At 38.0% G+C, this 16,014-nt stretch overlaps 1 protein-coding gene across 1 annotated transcript in view; it reads left to right on the forward strand.

Annotated features, from left to right (window-relative positions):
• Nucleotides 1-1,954: 1,954 nt before the first annotated feature.
• The window catches only part of UHRF1BP1L (UHRF1 binding protein 1 like), a 56,633-nt gene continuing 42,573 nt past the window's right edge, over nt 1,955-16,014 (forward strand). The window contains exon 1 of the mRNA XM_026864680.1: nt 1,955-2,241. Coding sequence (XP_026720481.1) covers nt 1,955-2,241 — 287 coding nt within the window. The remainder of the gene's footprint in view (nt 2,242-16,014) is intronic.

Genomic DNA, 16,014 nt, shown 5'->3' on the forward strand with positions numbered 1-16,014 from the left:
AGGGTGGGGGGTGTTGATCTGTGCATTTTCCTCCATTCCTTCATTTAATGTGCTCCAAGAGATGGGAGAGAACACGGAGTCACGATTCAGATCAACCCTGCTAGACAGGAATATTTCTGGTTTCCAGTTCTGACACCAGTGAAGAGCCCCTGGACTTTTCCTATTCTGCCAGAGTTATGCTTGCAGGACATTTGAAAGGGAACACACAGCCTGAGTCTTGCTTTCCTTGCCCCTCATATTTTCTTTCTTGATGAGAAGCTGATCCATCACAATGATGAACACTGTTTCTCTACCGGTAGAATTTTTTCTAGTTCAGAAAAATGAACTTAAAACAGGAATAAAAGTGACAGTTTCATACACAGCTCATTCCCACTTTATAAATCTCTTTAAAGAATATGAGGTCAGTATTACACAACTGACAGATTTTTAAATGCCTGGAAAATCAATTGGAAACATTCATCTCCTGACCTATTTTTTCTGTTGCTGCTTCATATTTCTGACTTTAAGGTCCTTGGGATTTTGGTTCATTGCATATAAATTATTAATCTGTTATGTATATGAGAAGAAAAGAAAATAATATCTGATGTCTTTGCTCTGCAGCTCTAGACTATATTGTAGAGGCAGCAAGCCATCCTTCATACAGAGGTCCCATCTGAAAAGCTTGTTCGTTTTACAATTGTAATTTTTTTTTCTTTTTTCCAGTTAATACCACTGTTTAGGGTACTTGGTTGCCCACCACTGAAATTCTGTAAAATACCTTTTTTGGAATGAGGGACCCACAGAGAAGAGGGTTACTGGATGAACTAAACTAATACAAGACATTTATTTTTTAACTGTCTTGGAAATTTTGCTACATCATGAGAAGCTATTTTCTCAAAATTAAAATAACTGGTAGATTTTTATATTTGCCACATATACCCAGTGAAATGTAAGCACCTGGGGAACAACTGGACTTTACAAGTCTGTGGGTTTGAGTAATCGCTGAGAAATTTGTGTTGAGGGAAATATTATATATGCATATACACATATGATTTATTGCCATATCATTATAAGTTTCTGTCAAGAAGCTTTTCTTCTTTTTTTCTTTGGCCTTGTTCCTTTTGCGTGGTGCTTTAGGGGCAGTAGCCATACTGGCTTTCAGCTGGGCCAAGATCAGCCTCAGGAGAAGGAGTGCAGCTGTTTGGACAGGGCTCTCTGCCTGAAAAACTCTTCCACCTGCCTCTGGAAGAATAGCTGTGAGGGTCGAATTTGTCACTTCTGCTGTTGTTTGCATGCTCAGCACACCATTTTGGAATGGTTTTGGGGAACCTAGATGAAAACAAATTTGAGGATTGTTTTTTGTAGCTGGAAATGAATACTGCTTATAAAACAGGTATAAAAATTATAAACTTCTCACTTGACTAATCAAGGTGTATGTATAACAAAAGAGCTAGAGTAACGGAGTTTATCTGGAAGAAAGTAAATATTCTGTGAATGAACTTTGCAGATCACTTGGGGAGAGCATGATGTGCAGGGATTAATGACAAGTATTAATGCCTGTAGGTCATTAAGCATTTTATCAAGAGGAGTTCTTGCTACATACTAGAACCAGGTTTTCTCTTTCTTGTTGTTACACCTAACGCGTTTTAGTAGCACTTTATAGCAGGTGCTCAACAAAAGTAACAACCGGTATCGATCACTCGGGGTGCAGGGGGAGAGCGGGCTGGGACCACGGTGGACACGCTCCACAGGCGGGGACGCAGAGAGACTCGGAGTTCTGGAGACGGGAAAGCTAAAGAGGGAGGAAAGCAGCAGCTGGCGCAGAAGAGAGAAAAAACGCGGGCGGTACGGCCCGGGGCGGGCAGAGGCTGAGGGCGCAGAGGGGGTCCCTGGCCGTGGCGAGCAAGCGAGAGTGGGAGGCGCCCCTGCCCCGCCTCCGCCGGCCGAGCGCTGCCCCCGCCCCCGTCAATAGGCGATGCTGCAGCCAAGATGGCGGCGGGTGCTGAGTGAGCGCCAGCGGAGGCCGGGTGGGGGCTGCCGGGGCGGCGCAGCCCCTCGGCGAGGGGGCGCCCCGGAACACCCGGGGCGGCGAGGAGGTGTGCGGGGGAGCGTGGAGGAGAAAAGGGGGGGAAACCCCCAACGCCGTCGTAGTTCGGGGAGGTTTACACAAGCTGTCCTGGTTCGCTGGCTGGCCGGGGCTGTGCGAGCTCGGCGTGTGGCCCTGCAGGTCTGGTCGCGACATCCGAGCTCTTGCACAGGCAGGTGAGGCCGCGTAACAGAAGATGAGTCTCGGTGCACGCAAAGGGATGAAATAAGTTCGACGTTTTCTGCGTAACTGAAGTAATATCTGACGTGCCTCGTGGGTTAAAACAGAAGCAAACAAAAAAAAATCCCCACTGTAAAATATTGTAGCTGTCAATGCCGTGTGCTTGAAAGATGGAAAAACTGCATAAAGTACACAGTTTGATTGATACAGTTTTAAAAAGCCACATTATATTTCTCCCGTTTTCTAAAGAGAGGTAAAAACCCATTAGGTACTTGAACTGTCACGATATCACAGCGTTGTTATTCTTTAGAGCTTACTTCTATAAATGAAAAAATATAAGATGAAATATTGGTCCCTTATTTGCTTTTTTTCCCAATATGTTTTATTCTATTTTTACGTGGTATTTCTGAATATTTATTTTCATCATGTTTATGAATATTTATTTTTATCAGTGCTAATAAATAGAGAAAATCGAAACGAAATGACAGATTGTCATTTGACTAATGTGTTGATCATGCTTGGGGAAAACACAAATCACATTCCAAATCCTTTGATATCTATCCACTAAAGATGATGTATGAAGCAGTAGTAGAATAATTTTTCTCTTCCACTCATTTATAACTGGGAACACTGGTAAAGAAATCTTTGTCTTCCTTCACATGAGAATAACTGAGCACTGTGCAAATGGAAATGCAGTGTGGAGATGTCATCAGCCTTGAGTCAGTTTTCAAATCAGAAATCTGCCTGAAATCACTGAACTTAATTGACTGATACAGCTCAGTTCCTTACAGTGCTATTTAGCAAGCGGTATGGAAAGAGAAGTGAACTCTAGTCTTTGTGCTACAGGTTAAAGTCTAAAATGTGTCTGGGAAGTGGGCATGAGTAATGTGAACAGGTTTTTTGTCAAGTCTTTCAAATAACAGCTAAATAGATTAGAATTAAGTACTTTTAAATGTTAATAAATTTGTGTTTGCTTTCTTGTGTAATGTCATAATGCTTATTCAACAAGACAGTGTCAAATGATTGTGATGTTTCATCTTTTGTAAAAAAAGCTCATGCAATGTATCTAACAACCTGAGGTTTGCAAGTTGAAGCTCATGATCCACACTATGTTGAGATTAAAAAGTGTGTTCGCTACCTATTACTCCCCTTATTATGGGTGTTCTTAATCACATGAGCAGGTAATACCTTTCTCCCTGCAGAACTGGGTGCTTCAGTGATTGCAGAAGTTGGTTGCATAAGAAAACAGAATTCAAGTGACACACGCACCTGTAAATCTGGGTGGCTTTTTAAATTTCAGGAACTTGTTTTTTCAACAGATGTGATAATATTATTTATTTCAGGATTTTCCTTAAGATGTTTTATAAGAACATGAATAAAGTAGGCTTCACACACTGTTTTATTTCAGTCTGGAGCCAAATACACAAGGAATTTCCTGTAATACAGAGGGTGCCAAAGGGCACTTTCACTTTGTACTCTATTACTGTATTGGTTCCTGTTCTGCAGTTGTCATAGTTGCTCAAAACTGATGCTTGTTTGCCATCTTCAACAAAGCAGGTATCAGTGGCAGGTTTAAATGTACTAGAAAATGTTGATAAAGCAAGAGTGGAAAGAATTATCCTGTTATCTTGATTTACTTTCATTTTTGATGATTGCATTTATCTTTATGTTTGAACAAAGCCAAATCTAATATATATACTTCAAGGAACAAATAGAAGATATAAACCTGTACCTGCAGTTACAGAGAAGTACTCTTCTCTTTTTTGCCACAAATCACAGAATCTCGGAATGGTTGAGGTTGAAGGGATCTCTGGAGGTCATCTTGCCCAGCTCCCCCAAATCATCATTGATTTAGCAATATTTGCCGTGAAGATTGCTGCAATATCTGAAACTCATGTGTTAGCGATTTTCAGCTTTCTTATTATCTGGATACTGCATATGCAAATTTAAAAGTGTGTCATTCAGCAGTATAGTTTCCATTTAGCAGTTCACTGATATGGACACTGGTGTGGTGAAGGAGTCTTATCATTTTGCATTTGTTAACTAGGGAAAATTTTAACATAGGCTTAAATCTTTAAGGTCTGAGAACAAGAAGAGGAAGACCCAACCTGCATTTTGGAAGTTTTGGTATCTAAATGACTTTTTATCTTTGTAAAAGGTTCTTCTTATTGCTGTGTTACAGTTTAAGAACAGTGAAGGTAGTAGAGCTTATTTACTCAGCTTGTAACAAACCTGTATCTTATGTCAGGATCTGATAAGTTTTTAGCTTTCTTACAGTATGTTCAAAACTTTTGAAATTCAAGCTGTGTCTTCTGCCTTCAACATGCGTTGCTCTTCTCCAAAACTGTGGAAGAAAATAAGGAGGAAAAGGAACAATCCTTTTTTTGTTGTTCCAGATTATGTGGTGCTTGGTGTGGGATATGAAACTAAATGCTGTCTACTAAGATGAGGGGATGAGTTTGTCATTTGGATTGAATTTTTGTCAGCTCCGTATATTGTGTTAGGTGTGCCTTTTGTGAATGCAAATGGTGGAGTGTCTTTCTTTTATAATAGACATACCCTAAAATGAAACAAGTATCTGCATAATGGCATTATCCTTTACAAAGGTAGGAGTGAGACAGTGTATTTAGGAGGAGTCTTCTGTGTAGTGTTGGGTTCACTTACTGTCAAGATCTTCCCCAGTGAACTGAAACTTGTGTTGAATCTTCCTATGTGGTGTTACATGTTTTCACAGGTGAGAGATTTCTTATTGAACAGCACCTTTTATTGCAAGATTTTCTGTGGGCTGCTCTGCTATGATAATATTATCAGTGTTACTTCTTTTTCCTCAGACTTTGTAGACAAATGTATAAACCAATGGTGTTAAATACTTAAGAGTATGACTCTAGAATGCACTACACAAATTCACAGTAGCGTTCGTTTTGTACTATCTGTGTTATAAGTGGATCATTTCCACCACAGAGGTTTGAAACTTGAGGTGTTTGGATCGAAGATATTAACAGAGATTGGGCATTACTGACACAGACTTGTATAAGGTTTTTTTCAGGGTTTGTTTTTTGGTTTGGGTTTTTAGTATCTTTAACTGAAATTCCCTTCTAGTTCATGAACGGTCTAACTGAGTTTTCTGTATAAGTATCTGCAACATCCAGGCCTTTTCTTTTTGTGAAAAACAGTTTTGTTTATCAAAATATGTTTAAGATCTATGTTAAGTAGTCCCACTGAATATGACATTCTTCATCTCAATTAGATATTAACTCTTAAGTTTACTAACGATAACGCATACTTCAACTAAAGAAATTACATTCTTTGTTTGAATCTTATTTGCTGTTTTCACAAAGAAAACAGAGGTTTAAAACTCTTTGTGGCAGAAATCTGAATTGTTTTCAGTTTGTGCCATTAGTTAATGTACTGTGTGAACTTAGACCTTCTTAGATTTTGCTCACCTGAAGCAATAGATGTAAAAATACTAAGATTTCAACAGAAGAAAACTGCTGTAAATTTTGTGACAATATTTTTCACCTCATAGTTGGGAAATCATGCTAAAATCTATACGAAGATTGATTTTAACAAAGAATAGCATGCCAATTGTATGGATATCAGGAATCAGCTGATCCTGCTATAAACAGTTATATCCTACATCATCTGGTACAACTTCACTGATACATGTCCAACCTAAATAATTTGACCTGCATATCACCCTGCTTTTATACCAGTAAGACATGCCTGTTTGGTGAGGGATGTTGCAATTTCGAGAGATCTGAGGTGACTCCTTTTAGAATCTACCAGTGTAACACCTTTGGCCAGAATGGGCTCATTCCTTCCTGTGACTACCAAAATTGTTTGGATGAACTTTGAAACTTCTGGTAGTAGAAAAAAAGTATTATTTTAATCTTATTTTCAGTTTTGTGTATTCTCCTTCTATGTCACTTCAGGTTGTGAAAGTTACTCAATTCTTTTAGGCAGCCAAAGAACACAAAGTGTGTACCTTTCATAGAGTAATGTAAAACAGTTTCTCTCTTTTCTTATACTGCAGATTTTACAGAGTGTATTCTATGTGACTGACTATTGGCTTGTGTAATATGTGGGGAAAATTGAAAAACACAATGTAGACATAAGGATCTCCATTGTTTGGAATGAATATATGTTGGATCTGAATGCTTATGGAAAGCGTTAGCATAATGTCTTTCTTAAACAAATACTATACCTAGAGTCTGAAAAAGGACAGGTAGTAAAGCAGAACTGCTTGAAACAGCAGAAGAGAACGAGGAGAAAGATCAGCTTTAAGTTTCATTACAATCTTATATTTATTAAATTCTCCTATGTTTGAAATTCAGTACTTTTTGCATTTAAATGGAGACTTCATGCCAATGGTTTTGTCAGTGTGAACATGCTGGTAGTGTTCTCATGAGCATAAAGGAATCAATAAATGCTTTTTTCAACAACAACAACAACAACAAAAAATTCACTTTCTTCTGGTTTTGTTAGTAGCTTCATGCATCATATTGCATTTTAAGCTTCTGTAACAGAACATCTTCCAAACGGTGAAACTGAAATAGCTGTGGTGCTTTATGAAATTATAATGGTATTTTAAATCAGCAATAATGTATTTGCTGGTAGAATTCTTAATCATTACATTTATTAAGATTTAATACTAAATTTTGTGTTACATTCTCAAAGATCTCTTAAGATGTCAGTAGTGTTTAGGTTAATAAATCCACAGAATTTGACTTCTGGTTTTCCATGTGTTTACATTGCTTTTGCAAATGTATTATAAGTCTGGATGCTGATTCTGCAGTCATTTTATTTGTACAATTAAAGTTCTGCTGAAGCTTCTTGCAGTCAGACAACTCTTATGTGTACATAATAAAAATTAATGCATTTGCAGAATTGTCAGGAATAAATCAGCATTTTACTAGTACAGTATGTGATAATTTTCTTTAAACAATTCTCAGAATAGTTTTTCTGGGAAACAAGTTTGAGAATGAAACCATGTTCAAATAGTTGATGCGCTACTGGGAAGCATTCTCAGGAAAAAAGTGTATTTAAATAAAAGCCCGTGAGGAATAAAATTGTGTCTTTTGTTCAGATAATTATATAGTAAGAATCAAAACAAAGCCCACAGTTATATTTTTTGAAATTTGGTGTTTCTCCTGCCGAGGCCTTGGTAGGCTTTTTTATGTCAAAGGGGTATAAAAGTGTGTACTAAGTAATTTACAGAGTGAGAGGTGCCTTGCAAAGTGTATTTTGTATTATTTGCTGCTTTCTTCTACAAGCATATTGGACGAAGGAGATTAGATAATCTCTGATGAAACATGAATGGAATTAAAGGTTTACACAGATTTTTTGCAAATCATGAGAATAATTGCTAACAGGTAATTAGAACATCTCTAGGTTTTGACTGCTTGTGGGAGAACCCAGGTTTCTCAATCCAGTGGCTCTCAGAAGTTCTTCTGTACACCTTTGTGGAGCTGGTGCTAACCAGGGTTCAGATCTCTTCATTCTCTCTTTTCATGAGAAGAAACAGGAGAGGCAAGTAAGAAAAGAGCTGCAGCTCAGGCTGTGGCTTTTAGTATTTCCAGGCTCCCCTACCTGGATGTACAAGAAGAATGAAGAATGCCCTCAGCACAGATTTTGGCAGCTCTGCCATGCAGTTTACCATGTAGCTTGAGAATACCAGAACTTATTTTTTCAGGGAAGTTGTCTGCTTCTGTTATCTGACTCCCAAAGAAGCAATGTTGGGATACAGCTACCCAGGAAACTGGAAGTGAAGTGGTTGCTTACTTCTGAAACAATTGCCATGTAGTTGCTCCCATTGCTGGCGATCTGGAGACCTGAGAAAAATAATAATTAGTAATTAGGTATCTAATTAATTTTAGTGATAGAGCTCTTTAGCATTGTTCAGATATCCCAACAAACTGCCTACCAGAGGCACTGTCCAAATATTTGGATTTTATTGTACCCAAAAGCGTAAAAGTGTAGGAATTAATTGTATTTAGGCTGGGGCATCTTTTCAGAGTGAAGACAGTTAACAAAAAATTTGTCATTTTGAATTACCTCATGACTTGCCAAATTAAATATTCTGATTTTTAATTTGTAAGAAGCATAGTGTACTAAAATTTCGTAGCCTGCAAAATCAGAATGTCAGAAGTGTGCAGGTCTTTGTAGCACTGCCCCAAATGCAAAAACAAGTTCAAGAAGTCATTTTCATGTTTCTTTATGTGAATTTTGAATAGGTTAAGTTGAGACACTGTGAATAGGAGCAAATAATGTGGGATGAGAAAACTCAGGCTAGGCAAAACAAAATTGAAAACTTGTCTCCCATTTCAAAATAAAATAACCTCTTATGCTGCATCTCGTTATTTTCCTTCTCACATTCCAAATATACTTACTGAATACCTCTGAAACCATTTGGCTATATTATATGGAGAAAGTTTTAATCATGCAGAAAAGGTCTATAAGCTGTTCATTTAAACATGGCTGCAGTATTGTAGTATCAGACAGCAAGAGATACTCTGATGGAAATCTAGCATTTTACACAGATCTTTTTCCTTTTTAGTTCTGTAATATCATGATGTGTAACAAACTGTTGTAACTGCAGTTACCTTTAGCTGAAACTCTCTTATGTTATTGTATCACTCCTTTTTCCCTTTGAACTTGATCCCTTGTGTGTCCCCTGTGTCCCGTTCCCTGCAGCGATCCCAGCTGGCTCTGGTGGAGATTGGTTTGCTGTGAATACCCTTGCTACCAAAATGAGCACCAGAAGCTTCTCAGAAGCCGTGGCAACTGACCACTTGTTTTCATCAGGAATAGGGACCTTTTGTCTGAATACCTTGCCCTCAGGTAACTTCCCCTCTCCCACCTTTATAGAGTAAATGTAAGAGGTGGTATGCATTTATATAAATTTGCAAGTGAAATGAGCTCTGTAAAATGTTAATTGGCTTTTCTCTCCTGTTTGTTTTTGTAATTTACATTTCTGCAAAACAATTGTTTGCTATGCAGCTATGTGTTTTGTTTTTTTGGGGGTTCTTGTGGGGTTTTGTTTTTTTTTTTTTTTAAGTCCTAAACCAAATATGCAAAACTGGTTTGTGAATTAAATCAGCAATCCCGTTATAAATGTACCTTTATGTATGTTTTCTAATAATCTTCCAGGTGTTTCTCAATGTCTTTAGGCTATTTGACAATTGCATAATTTACATCTACTTAATTCCTTTTCATAACTTGATGTTTATTACTCTTTATTGATAGATATATGAAGGATCTGTCAGCTTTTCACCTAGTTTACATAAGAGAATGCTGATTTAAAAAAAAAAATTTAGTTAGTCCTTACAGTTAATGTCCTATCAAAAAAACTTATTTGTCATGAAATTTGATCAGCTGGCATTAAAATATATTTGCTAATGTGACATAAATGATGAAGTTTTGAAAAGGCAGATGTCATGATTTTTTACCCTGCATGTTATTTCTTGTTTTGAAATTTATAAAATTATTTTGCATCAAGTGGCTTGTCTTTGCATTAGGTACAGAATGTTGTATTTTGAGTGGAATGTAGTAGTTATAAAGTATAAGCAAATTCTCAAAATGAGGTGTTATTTTTGCTGCCTGCAATGTGGAAGTTGCATATACCTTGCCACATATGGTTTAGTATATTAAGGACTTTGTTATCTTCTACTAAGTTAAGGTCTGTTGTTTCCAACATGACAGTCCTATACACAAGTTTTTTGCGTTTCATAATATTGACCATTTCTATGCTTGTGTAAGTGATACGTGAAAAGACTCGTGAAACAGAAAAGCTAATATTGGTCTGTGTGAGGACTTACTATAAATGCAGGAGAAATTACTTAAAGCAATATTTTACTTACAAGGTGATTTATCATCCATGCAGTGTAAGCTCCTCATTTATGCACAGTGCTTGGCTATGTCTGAGCAGATCTGCTGCATGACACATAATTAGATAATAGCCATTGATGACAGCAGCTGTTTCAGTTCTGCCTGTACCCAAAGAACAACCTATACAGTTTTTCCAAGTAGAAAGAAAATAATTTTCTGTATGTATTATTACAGAATTAACTAGGGAAAGCTTTATATTCTGCCAAGAGAGTTGGTGAGGATGTCAGTATTTGAGAAGGTATGGAATGGGTCTTAGAGTGAATGGATGAGTGAACTACGCTGTCTTTAAGCCGGAGTAGAATTCCACACTGAAGTCCTCCTGTGTTGTGATGAAATGGAAGCAATTATTTGAAAGGCATCAAAAAAACAGATGTACTGTTCAGTGCTCTACCTCCTCGGATGTGAGAGAAAAGGGGAATGGTGTGACACTGCACCAGATGTGTTATGCAAATATGGACTGGTTGTTGAATCAGGGTCCTAATTAGTGATTTGCCTGAAAAAGAAGATCTGTCTTTAGAGTACAATAAGTTAAAAGGCCTGCTGAGTGTTAGGTGGTTTAGGTCCAGTATAGTGGCCTGAAAATTCCCACCTGAAGCTGTAGGGTTGTAGGCAGTGTTTTGGAATTGACTGGTGTGCTGGAACTTGTGGCCAGCTGAGAGCACTAGGTGCAGGCTGGGGGTGCAAACAGGGGAATGCCCTGTCCTGCTCCAGGGGTTGGCCCATGTGCCTCTTCACAAGATGCTGCACAACAGGTCATGTAGGTCCTCTCCATGCTGGACATCCAGCAGGCCACACAAGGTTTTCAATCTTGCACTCAGCCACCAAATACACAGGAGTTTAAGGTGTGATTAAATAGAGCATGCAAGGCATTTGTGTGGGGTGGCCACATTACCCATGGGTAAAGAAGCTGTGATACCCTTCTCCTGTACAAATTGATGTTGGAAGGTGTAAGAAGGTGCCAGTCAGCTGTGTACTTGAAAAGTCTGGTGACAGGTCTAGCTGCTGCAGTTGGTATTACCATTTAGGAGTTCCCCATGATTCCCTATAGCTTGCAGAATTGAGGGGATGGTAGCCCTTGCAGTTCATCTACTGATAGGGGCTTCTTGGGAGGAAACTGAATGGTATCTGGGAATCCACGAAGGACACAGTGTTGCTATGTGAGAGAAGAGAAACCAAGCCTGCGTGAAACTTAGAAAAACAGCCTGAGAAAGCAAAAGTTGAGGCTGATCGAAGAAATGCCTCAAACACTTGCAAGACAAAATTATGAGACACAGGATTGATAGTGTGGAGGTCGAAGCTGATAAGGCTGCCTGAATAACACAAGATGCAGCTGAAGGAGGGAGTCCTGTGGAGAGAGGACAGCTCTGCTCTGGTACACCTGGGCACATTTCAAGGGCCATCTGTCCAGTGAATGACCTTTGCTTCATTATTCACGAAATGCATATTAAAATTAACACCCCTCAATATGCTAATGAAGGCTAACATGATCATGCTAATGACATCATCCCATAAAACACCTTACCCCTCCCCGTACATGGGATACGTAGGTGTGTGGGTCGACCTAGGGGATGGACCCAAGGAAAGTGGGTATAAATCAAGAGAGGGGAAAGAAAGGAGGAGGCTCTGGAGAGAACAGTGAAGCGAAGAAGACAAATGCAAGCAAAAAAGACGGCCGCCTCTTAGAACTCTCACTGGCGGGATCAGCGCAGGAACCGAGACTGGTGATCTGTATTTCCCCATTCCCCCTATTTCCCTCTTTTCCTTTTTCCATTAAGAATTGCAAGGCATATTGTATTGCTTGCCAGAACTTGCTATATACTTAGCCAATTATTGTGTGTTCAGTGAGTACATTGTGGGTAGTTAATAAATGCTTGGACTTGGAGTCTTGTCCGCTCCATTGGGGATTTGCGAATCTGAGTCACTTGTCCCCTTGTCTGAGCGGGACGTGACATGCTGATACAGATGACTTCTGCATAAAGGCTGGAGGAGAGCCTCTCAGACCACCGAAGTTATGTCTGCTATAGTCTTGCCTACTGGTTACCCACTGGCTGCTGGCAGTGGTGGTGAGATTTTAGAGTGTTCCCTTCCTGGTGCAGAGTGTGAGAGTGCCATTCTTTGTGGAAGATTTTTTGTCCAGAAATATTGAAATTTAACCTGACAGGTGTTTATTTTCAGTCTAGTGTACTGTGAATATTCTTAAGTAAAGAATCTTATCTAATCCTACTATGCTGTAGGTATAAAAGGTATTACCTAATCCTACAAACCCTACCACAAGTGCCTTTTATTTTTATATTCTTTTAAGCTTTTGAATTTGGTACTGTATTCTGTTCTGATGTTTTTGTGGGCATTAAAATGTTATTCAATGACTGTTTCCCTTTACTGGCTTTAATTGTGTTCTCTTTTAGTATTATGAGTGTTTTTGTTCTTATGTTAGGATAAATGAGCATCCAATTAACTTTTTGTGCATTGTTCATTACTTTGTCTTTAATGTTTTTGTTTATCCTCTCTAAATTAGTTTTAATATTTTCAGAAATGGATATAGCATCCCAGATGAGGGCATGCCATCGTATTTTGTGATGATACTTAGTACTACTTACCATTCATTTTTTTATACATAGGAGTATTTTAGCCTTCATGTATCCCAAGCAGTTTTTCATCAATTGTCTCTTTATCTTCCAGCTTTATTTCCTAAAAATGTATCTTTCACTTAGAACCTAGTAGTTTCCATGAATTATAACTTCGGATGTTTAGTACCTTGCATCATCAGTGAGTCAGCTCTTGGGTTCATCAGGTCAGTTTTCTGTGAACTTGATGAATGTGACTTTACTGTTACCTGTCAACTTCTACACATTTCAACTCAGCCTGTGGAGCTAAAGTAATTTACTCCAAATCTTACATAAACCATAGTTAATGGTTTCTTCCTGGGTGAAATACCGCTTTAATACACTGCATTAGAATTAGACCATCCCTAGGACAGCCAGGATTCATTCAAAGGTTTCTGTTACTTCACAGTTCACCAACTTTTTCTAGGACATTGCTGAATATATTCAGTGCCTTTGGATTTCTATGTTTCCCTTGCATATATTGGATTTTGTTGTTCTTGCAGTCTTCTGACTAATTTCTACTAACCTTAAGCCTTTACTGTATAATTAATTTTTGTAGCAGCTTTTGTGATGCTTTTTCATTGAAGTTTTTTAAAGTACCAAGAGAAGATACTAGTTGCTTGATTCTAATCTTGCTTCATAGGTCTGAAGGATTAACACAGACATCTTTTACAGAAGTATGGTTTTTGTATTTGTTTTTTTTCCTGGTGTATTACATCCATGCAAAATTTTCATCAGTGCCTTACTGTTTCAATACAGGTCAGTCACTTGTTGCACCTGTAGTCTGTCTTTAGTCTGTTTGCCATTCACTTAACAGCAGCTAAATCTTTAATCCTGTATGACTGTAGTCTGGCTCACCTTTTTCTTTTCTCTCTTGTCATATCTGGATCAAGAAGGGAATGCTACTAAGAACTCTTCTGACTGTCACTGTGCTTAATGTTACTGCAATGTAGAGTTGTTTTTTAATCTAGGGAGTCTGTCTTTTTCTTATCTAGGACTTGCTGTCAGCTGAATAGATCTAAGCATCTTGGTACTTTTGATTTAACTATGATGTGCTGTCACAGATAAAAGTACAGCAGTGCTCCTGAACTCAGTATTTGCAGGTGGTGTTTTGTTCCTGAGACAATGATATTTTTTCTGGCCACAGGAAAGAAGAAAAATAGCAATGTTGTGTTGCCTGCAGCACTTGATTTGCTGTGATTTCTTTTTTTCCTTATTTAAAAGTGGGAGGGATTTAGACTTTTTTTTTTTTTCCAAGATCAAATCACTCATTGCAAATCAACTTTGATTTGTGGTGTAACACCAGATGAGAACTCACTCATAACAGTACGCATTCCGGTGATCCCAGTGTTTTGTTTCTGTGGCAGATTTGACAGAGAGTTAGTTCTTTTCCTCTTCTGTTGAAATACAAAAATCTCAAAATTTGAAGTGGTGCAGTGAGCAGAATGATAGTAGATCTCCTTCTCTCTGTTACCTAGAGTCATGGGAAGCCAATATCTTCCTCAGAAATTCAACTGAAAAAAGACTGTTTTTCTTGCTTCAGAAATCACATAGAGTTCCTTAGTAATCCGACAACATGGTTCAGCCAGGTGAAACAGGAAAAACCCCAGTTATCTTTCTGTTCCATTATTGTTCTATTGTTGATACAGTGACCAGTGCTTGGTAGGCCGTGCTTTCCTTTTTTAGAGCTTGTTCTTTTGAACCATGTTCTAGTTTGTAACAAGAAGATAAACAAAACATGTGGCACATACTATGATTAAATAGTCTGTAATGATTGGAGCATTCCTGTAGAATCAAATTACTGAAGGAATTTAATTGAAAAGGCAACAGAGGCATATGGTAGAGCCAGGTGAAAGAGATTGTGTATTCAGTAAATATGCAAAACTTCTGAGAATCTGTGTCCAGATGCAATCCAGTCTTCAGTTATTTCTCTATTAAATCCAGAGGTTGGAGTTTCTGTTGATGAACTTGACAAGGCATCTGGTATTCTATCCAAACCTTTGTGGAGTGCTGCTCAAAGCTTCATGTGGTCTGTGGCCTTTGTTACACAACCATAAGCTTGTGCTTTCAGAGAAGTGTTTTCCCCATCTACTGTTTTTCGGTTGTTCTTTGTTTCTGGTTTCACTTCTTGGCCATCTTCTCTTCAAGCATGATGGAGTGCTCCGTTTGGAGATCGAAGCCTGTGTTGTTGCAAACAAAACTTTAGAAGATAAATATTTCAGGCAAGAAAAAAAGATGCATATTCTGTGAAGATTTTTAGTCAGAAAAGAACTAACAGAACTGTTGTGGTCCTGAAAAAATACAATGATTGTATCTATATTCTACATATGATTCTTATTACTATGCTGTTATTGTGCAGTCTTTTACACTTTTCCCTAAACTCTTAGTCTGTACCCTGTAAATTAAAGTTGAACCATCTATCTAATTGCATAGTAATATTGTGTGTGTGTGTGTGTATGTGTGTGTATGTATATATATATATATATATATATATATACACACACACACCCCTAAAGGAGCTATGGCAGGCTGCTTGTGATACTGATAAGTTTCTACTTCTGTGTTCTTGTATTTAAAGTGTAAAATATTTTATAGCATTAATCTACCTTATAGAATTAAATATTAAAACTGAATTTAAATTCATGTTATCAGAGATGATAATTCAAATTTCAAATCCTAGGTTTTGAGAAAGGAAGGGTAGTTTGTGAAATTGAAACTAAATCTGTGAAAACAGTTTTGCCAAGAATATCTTGTGGTAATAACAAACCAAGTATGTATTGCCTCAGTAACAGTGATGTCTTACTGCCACAGCAAAACAGTGTAAGAGAAGGCTTTGGTGAACTCAACCATGTCCTTTATTTCCATTTCTCTTGCCCTTCCCTTTTACATTTCTCTGTTCTGCTTTATTCAGTTCCTGTACCAAGTAATGGGTATTAACACTCTGTTCCCTACAAATGGAACATGAGGCAGGAGTTCATGGGATGTTGTGCAGGGAAATGGTCCTGCTGTCAAGGCCTCTGCTGCCAGTTTGACCCAGTTTTTAAGAAGTAATTAACTTGTTCTAAGGAATGAACACCAGGGTGAATAACAAATGGGAAGCTGGGGGGAAGAAGCTTCTTTGTGCCAAATCAGAAAGAATGTGGGCATATCATGAAGTTGGTGACACTTAGTTCTAAGTAGTTATATGAAAAGCTCAGAGAATTTTTAAATGTTTTTTCCTGATCAAAGATCAGGAAAGAGTCATGGAACATCATGACACAATCGAAGACTTCTAATTAC

This window comes from Athene cunicularia, assembly GCF_003259725.1.
Source record: "Athene cunicularia isolate RWA chromosome 1 unlocalized genomic scaffold, athCun1 chr1_part2, whole genome shotgun sequence".
Classification (NCBI taxonomy): Eukaryota; Metazoa; Chordata; class Aves; order Strigiformes; family Strigidae; genus Athene; species Athene cunicularia.